Consider the following 8122-nt stretch of genomic DNA (forward strand, 5'->3'; position numbering starts at 1 on the left):
TGAGGTTTGTTTCCATATACAACACAAAAACCTTATGCTGGTGCATTTCTTAAATTTGTAACTAAAGAGGCTTTAAACTGCATCAGTTGTCTTAAGCAGACATTAGATTTTGTTACAGCAGTGAGTAAAATGGAAACAGTATGCCCATCCTTTCTCTAGAGTGAGAAGATACTAACTCTGTCAGGAAAGTAAATGTGCGTACATGAAAAGTTGTCATAGATCAAATACAAATCTGAATTTGACAGTGATCTAAAGTGAAGAGTAATAGTTTAAAAAAAAAAAATCTTTCTTTGTTGCAGGAATCCTGTGCGGCATGTTTTCTGGGTGGAACTGGGTGGCCCATGGCTTATATCTGCTCTTGAATATTTGTTCTCTTGAAGGTAAGACTTCTGTGTCTCAAACACAAAAGACTAGTAGGACTTCTTTGATCGGATGCTTGAAGCACATACTTGCTTTTTGTCTAGATACTTGTTGGATGGGAGCAGAAAGCATGGTCTATTAGGATAGAGAGACCTAGTCTATGCTGTTAGTACTATGGTAAAATAATGCATGTTAAACCAATACTCACTTCTGCTTCTATTCATTGCTCATCTGTGTACAGGCATAGTGAAGAGTGTCTTTGGTCAGTGGAAGGTTGCTTTGGTTCCACTTACATCACAGGAGCTGGTCACTGTAGCAAACTGAAGTTTAATGTCACTTATGCCAAGTGGTATCTTAATGAAAGGATGTCTTGGTCAGCCTAAACACTGTTAAAGCAATAAACTACCAGTGAACTAGTGTAGTAGGCTCTATGATCAAGTTATAGCTGTGGGCCACTGCTATTGTGTAGCAAGTGATCATCCTCAAGTTGTTTAGTATGGCTGTTGGTTGAAGGCAGTATTTCAGTTGTCAATTTAATCTTTAATACTTGACAGTTTTCTCTTTATTTGCCTCTGTAGAAATAGTAACAATTTTATTGTGTTGAAGTTCCTTTGTAAAGAGAGTACTATTAAATATGCAGAGTTCACTATAATTCCCGAATATGCTTATAGAATACACATTGAAGCTTTTGAGATGGACAATTCAAGTATTTAACTGTTTGCATGCAATTTTTCTAAAACTAGTCCACCACAACAAAGGTGGTCACTTATCCCAATTTTTTCGTTAACTTTCTCGACAGAAAATACATTTTTAACTGCAAGAGTAACCTCAAGTGTATTACCTTCCTCCTTCAAAACATACTAACATTCAGTCCTTGACTCTTCTCTCACTCAAGGCCCCTGTTTATTAATAGAGCTTTCCTTGCTTGGTAGAATGCTTTTGCAAAGCCTAGGGAACACTACGCTGGTTTTACCCCTTAAATCTGCTTGGTGGTCCACTAGTGCATTTCGGTCTTATAGTTGTCAAGTAACTAATTAATTTCCTGCTTAGACACATGTAGTATTTCTAGCATTACACTAGTGTTGTATGAGCAATATTGATTATTGAATATTCTGTAGTTTTTAATAAAGATGCCATTCTTTCTTCTTAGTTTCAGGTGGACTTGTACAGTCATGTGGTCACATCATCCCAGAGTCTCCTGTATTGGCCCTTGGTTCCAATTTCACAGCGTTATGCATTTTGAATGAGAGTTGTCTTGACTTTGGCAATATCTACGCTAATCAAATTATCTGGAAAATTAAAAATAGAGTGGTACCTAGAGAACAGTATCGTGAAATAAATAGAACAGTTTCCAGTGTCACATTTAATGACACTTCTTCACTAGGTACTCCTCTGACGTGCAATATTTTAGCAGATGGACAGATTGAGCAGAACATCTATGGAATTACTGTTACAGTAGGCTGTAAGTACCATTTTTCTTGCCTTTTATTCTGGTCTTAAGGAAATTGCATTCTCTTCCTTGTTTCTCAGAAGCAAATAATAGAAAGTGTGCACATCTTGAGACATTTATTTCCATTCTCTCAGTTCCTGGATAAACGTATAAAAACATTGTCAAATTGCACGCCATCAAAGCTGGTAAATATGTACAGAATAAAGTTTTCTGAAAAATAGAAAATCCTCTGGAGTATTTCAGTGTTGAAATTGAAAGAAAACAGAACAACAGAAAAATGTTGAAGCAGGAAGGCTTAAAGTACGGATAGATGTGAATTTAACTGAAATAGATCCTAGGAGATAAACTAACTTTTCCTTACTTTTTGTCTCTATTTCAGTGTTCAAAGAAACACAGTAAGGTTGTATGTCCTGCTTTCATAATAACACTATGAAATTAATATTTTCTTTATTAATGGACTGAGAATAGTCCATCTGTATCACTAAAGCTAACCTGAACTGCCTTAAGGATGGGACATACTATTTGGCTTACTCTACCTCTATGCATAAGAAAATACTTTTAACTAATTACAAACTTTCTTTGTTCAAGCATGATAACATTTGCATAGTTCAGAGCAAGTGTTCTTTGAGACAAGATGGTGATCTTGAGCAAGTAACATGAATAACTTAATATGCCACTTCTTAATTGGTTGGTGGACCATTTATAAAATAGGTGTTCGAGTGTCCTTAATATCAGAGTATGAATGACTGATGAATTATGTTTCCTTCTAGTGTTGGCAAAAGGTATTGCAGGGTCTGTATACAAAAGGCTGGATTGAGTTCACAGTTTTAACTAATGTGGTTCTAGCATGAGTTGCAAAATGCTTTCACAGAAAAACAATGTTTTCTATTTCAACTTCTGAGGAGTAAATTTCTTACCAGAAAAGATGTGACAGGCATAATATATGGAAAGATGAGAACAGATACAATATCCTAAGATGATAAAATGAATGACAGTACAGATACAAGTGAAGAATGTTATTTCACGTGTGAGTCTTGAGATGCATTTTTATTTAAAGCTACTGTATTGTCATACTGTCAATTAAAGAAAAATTCTGTAAATAATTTGAATAATAGGTTTCAGAAGAATACAATTATTCAGGAACAAAACTATAAGGTTCATAAGGTAGTTCTGTTGAAAATAGCATTCTGCTTGAAATAAGAGTCTTCAAGTGCATTATATTCTTGTAAATAGTGGTATTCTAAAAGCTAGAATGTATGCTATGATTTGAAGTTTAAGAAGGAAAAAAAGTAGTTCAGCTGCACTCTGAAAAAGTTTCTTACTACTAAAGTGCATTGATGAAGATCCCTTATCTTTCTTGTAGGTGTTCAGAGCTAAAGCATCCTTCTTCTCTAGCTCAGGTGGGGGAGAATAGACATATCACAGTTGCCTTAGAGCTCAGGTTATTGGCAAAGTCAGCATACGCCACTCCAGCTACAGTGCTCATTATCATTTTTTTCTGTTTGAATTAAAACAGATTTAGATGAGAAATGGTTGATATCAGGTTTTCTGCCCTAAAGAATGAGAAATCTGTGCTGTTCCTTACTGTCAGGTATTTGTTCCTTATACAGCCTTCTGTTTCTAAGAGCAGCTGGTTAAGCTTCTCGACTTCATTGCTATGTGGTATCTAGCACTTTTTGCCCCCTCCTTTAGAAATAAATCTGACTGTAGATACGTGTGATGTTCACTGAAATTGCTGTAATGGGAAACTTAGCATGATTCTTATTGGATTGAAATGTGTGTATCAATCAGTTATTGCTAACTTTTTCTGTACAGTGCCCCCAGAGAAGCCCAAGAACTTAAGTTGCATTGTGCATCAGGTGTCGAAACTCTCATATCCTATGACCTGCACCTGGAACCCTGGAAGGCATACATTCCTGGACACTCACTTTAGGTTGAAATATAGATGGTAAGTAGCTGTCTATAGAATATCTAAATAATTTTCAGGAATATTTGTAGGCTAAACCAAACTTTCTTGAAATTCCTTGATACTTTGAAAGAGTTCTTCACTTAAATTTAGTTTTCTGAAGCATTGCTGTCTATTTTGGGTGGAAGGGAAGAGTTAAAGAAGTTCACATTTAAAGTAATTCTAAGTCAGACTTAAAATTTTGTTGCTGCACTTGTTTTGGAGTAACAGCTATCTCGTATTTTTTCCATTCTTTAAATGCATAATTAATGCAACTTGAGTACAATATACCTAATCATTAAGTGGCTGGACCTAAATGATATATTTTACTTTTTCTGTGGTGACTTTTCTATCCCATTCTAAACAAGTAGAAGATGTCCCTGCTCATTGCAGGAGGGTCAGACTGGATTACTTTAAAGGTCACTTCCAACCCAAACTGTTCTATGATTCTAAGTAGAGAAACCAACATATAGTGACTGGATTTTGTAGAGGTATTGCCTACTCTGGACTGCCTAAGAACTCAGAATGCTATTTGTCCACAATTAGTCCTAACATGAAAGCTTGAGCAAAAGTATTTATCCTGTGAAAGCAAATTAACTTAAGTATTTTTCAAACTCTTCAAAAGATCTCTTATAGTTGTTGTGTTGTGCTCTGGAAACAGGACTGACTGACAGCTTTCCATCTACCCCATTCCACTGAAGTGTTTTGGTAACAAGTGTGGTAGAAAGTATGGATAGTTAGAAAACATCAATGCTTTGCAAATCTGATGCCCCTAGAACTATCTGCTGTTAGCGTAGGAGAAGATGGTGAACAGAAATGATGATATGTTGCAGCTGTTACAGTGTCCTTTTGAAGGATAAGCAGTTAATACTGACTATATCTCTAATGCATTAATATGCTTCTAGTTACTAGCCATATTGCTTTTGATTAAACATATCAATTCCTGATCTTTATTTTTTTAAGCCAAGTCAGGTTTTTATACAACTTCATAATTACAACATGGTGGCTTGTGCTTTTGATGGTATGTAACTTAATGTCAAGAGATTTTATCTAGTTTCTATTCTCATGCATTTGTGACTGAACAAGCCATTCTAACCTCTTCGCCTTTTCTTCCTGTCCCTCTGCTTACAAAGAATGGCAGAGGGGAAGCATACAAGCTAAACTGATTCACCACTCTGATCTGCTTAAAAAGATTCTCTAAATGAAGCCAAACTTAGTGCTTTATACCTTGTTTTTCCTTTTCTTTTGTTTAGGCCACAGGAGAACTTTCCTGACTGTATACCAAAAGATGTGAACAATTCTTGTAAGATTACTGATGTTCAGTTCTTTGTTAACCTGGAGGTCTGGGTAGAAGCAGCAAATGCTCTTGGGAAGGCTGAATCTGATCCTCTTGTTCTTGATCCCATTGAGATTGGTAACTATATGCCTCTTAATAAAGCTTTAGTAGTACGTAACTGCTGCTTCTATGCGTATTGATGAATTGGTCTGTTAATGTTTCTCCACTATAAAAATTAGCACTGCCAAAATATTGTTGTCTAGAACTTGAACTGTCCTGGACAAAGGTAGGGAATGTGAGAGATTTGATCGCATTTCAGGCAGCAAGTTATTGTTGAGTAGTCTGGTTTAGAAACTAGTGTGAAGTAGGAGCCATTTGAGCTTGTGAAAGGTTTTAATAGTAGTGTTACTGCATAGTGTGCCAACAGCTAGAGGCATGATAAAATACAGCTGTGGAACTGACTCTCAAACCTTCTCTTCTAGTTAAACCTCTGTCTCCACATAACTTATCAGTCAACTCAGGAATACTACCTACTGTTCTGAAGCTTTCCTGGGAGAATCGGATTTCAGCAGCTGTGATGAAGCTGAAATTCAATATTCGCTATAGAATCGTTGGTGACACAAACTGGATGCAGGTAATACCACTGATGTCCCTTGTCACTCTTCTGCTGTAACCCGGCCATTTGTCAGACTGCAGAAGTTCCCTCACTGCTGCAGTCCAGAGGATTTGCTTTATTATCTTTAGACCTTATGTGGTCTCCCAAGGTAGTTTCTGGCCAATTCATGAAGGCTGTGACCTAAGTTTTTTTTCACACAGTCTACAGTACAGTGACCTTGTCTTTTTCTTTGTGAGCTTTTCTCCTGCCGTCCCCATGATGTTGCAGTATGTTTTGAATTTTTATTCTGTACATGCAAGATCTAGAACATTCGTAAACTTTCATCTTCCCATGCACATGCAAAACTACTGATCTAAATGTCATTTAAAGCTTGGGCAAACACTGTACAGTACTGGGATGCTTTTTTGAACTTGCTCCACCTGCATGTGGGTCACAACAACCCCAGGCAACGCTACAGGCTTGGGGAAGAGTGGCTGGAGAGCTTGTGGGTGGAAGAGGACCTGGGGATGTTGGTCGACAGATGGCTGAACATGAGGCAGCGGCATGCTCAGGTGGTCAAGAAGGCCAACAGCATCCTGGCTTGTATCAGGAATAGTGTGGCCAGCAGGATTAGGGAAGCGATCATCCCTCTGTACTTGAGGTTGCACCTTGAGCACTGTGTTCAGGTTTGGGCCCCTCACTACAAGAAAGACATTGAGGTGCTGGAGCGTGTCCAGAGAAGAGTGACAAACCTGGTGAAGGGCCTGGAGCACAAGTCTTATGGGGAGTAGCTGAGGGAGCTGGGGTTGTTTAGCCTGGAGAAGAGGAGGCTGAGGGGAGACCTTATTGCCCTCTACAACTACCTGAAAGGAGTTTGTAGTGAGGTGGGGGTTGGTTTCTTCTCCCAACTAACAAGCAATAGGAAGAGAGGAATGGCCTCAAGTTGCCGCACGGGAGGTTTAGATTGGGTATTAGGAAAATTTTCTTCACTGAAGGGGTTGTTAGGCATTGGAACAGGCTGCCCAGGGAAGTGGTAGTCGCCATCCCTGGAGGTATTTAAAAGGCATGTAGTCGTGGTGCTTAGAGACATGGTTTAATGGTGGACTTGGGAGTGTTAGGTGTACGGTTGGACTCCATGATCTTAAAGGTCTTTTCTAACCTAAATGATTCTATACTGTATGGCTGTCCTGCATACATGCCTTAAGCCTGATGCGGTCAAGGAACTGGAGAAGAGTAAGGAATATACCTTACCTGTGGTGCACTACAATATGTTCATGTCATCAAGAGCTGTTTTTTTTTTCTTCTGCATCAGTCTATGGACTTTTTCAATAGTTTCTCAGTTTTGCCTTTCTTTAAGCCTTCTGTCAGAGCAGTAGTATTCCAGAAACACTCTTTTCATCAAGATCTTTTGTTTCAGTACAGAGACCCAAAAGTGTTCTGAATTATATGGGAAGGAAGGAGAGGTAGATATAAACTAATTAAAAAAGAGAAAAGAATATGACATATTATCCTTAGATAACTGCTTACCTGTTCTAGTCTATGTATCATATTATACTTGGTGAATACATATAACTCTGACTGATCCCTTATTAAACCATGGTTGAGAATTGAAGCTTTTGGAAGTAATGTTGTTTGTATTGGATGTGTATGCAGTGGGGCGCCCTCTTGGATGGGAGCTATAGTAGCACACAACTCAGCTTTACTATTTTTTGATCAGTGCCTCTAAAATCTTTGTTCCATTCACAGGTTCCTCCTGAAGATACAGCTTCACCAAGAACTTCATTCAGTGTTCAAGGGCTCAGACCCTACACAGAGTATGTCTTTTCAATCCGTTGCATGAAGGAAGATGGAGTGGGCTACTGGAGTGACTGGAGTGAAGAGAAAACTGGGGTCACCACTGAAGATAGTAAGTGATACATGAAAGTAGGTCACTGACTTTCAAAATGTGTAAGTGCTCAGCAATTTGGCAATAGCCAGCTGAAATAGTGTATCCTTGCTTGAGCTGTTTGATTATACATGCAACAAGGCTCTCCTGAGTTACTTTCAGTACTGACCAACTTGACATATGCATTCCAAGGAGCATGAGAATAGCTTCTCATAAAGCTAGTCTAGAGCTGTTCCCTGAAAACAGCTAAAACTGGAAGTAGGGAAGAAAAGCTTGCTTCACAGAAAGTTATATACTCAGAGTCTTTTAGAAGAGATGTAGGTTTTGTGCTTGTTTGTTGTTTTGTTGCGGTTTTTTTTTTTTCTGAAGGTTATCCTCTTAACAGAAGCTGTTCTGCCTGTGTGAAAGTTTTGTTGGATTTTTTTTTTGGTGGACCGACTGCCTTAGTTCATGAACAACTTGGTGTTTAGGACACCATTAGATAAAGCCGTACATGAACAAGCATCAATAAGAACGAAACAGGAGATTTTAGTCATATAGGGTATGTAGATTTCTTCACATAGTAAAGCAGTGAGATGAAATAATCAGAGAATCATAGAATCGTTATGGTT

At 38.1% G+C, this 8122-nt stretch overlaps 1 protein-coding gene across 1 annotated transcript; it reads left to right on the top strand.

The window, feature by feature from the left end:
* Nucleotides 1-313: 313 nt before the first annotated feature.
* Nucleotides 314-7532, top strand: LOC104160262 (interleukin-6 receptor subunit beta-like; the record flags this gene model as incomplete). Its single annotated transcript, XM_009698352.1, has 6 exons — nucleotides 314-380; nucleotides 1511-1822; nucleotides 3626-3758; nucleotides 5009-5169; nucleotides 5514-5665; nucleotides 7373-7532. Coding segments are annotated over exons 1-6 (985 nt in total), but the record flags the coding sequence as incomplete, so codon positions are not given.
* Between the last annotated feature and the right edge of the window lie 590 nt (nucleotides 7533-8122).

Source organism: Cariama cristata, unplaced genomic scaffold, assembly GCF_000690535.1.
Source record: "Cariama cristata isolate BGI_N322 unplaced genomic scaffold, ASM69053v1 scaffold28834, whole genome shotgun sequence".
In the NCBI taxonomy this organism is placed as follows: Eukaryota; Metazoa; Chordata; class Aves; order Cariamiformes; family Cariamidae; genus Cariama; species Cariama cristata.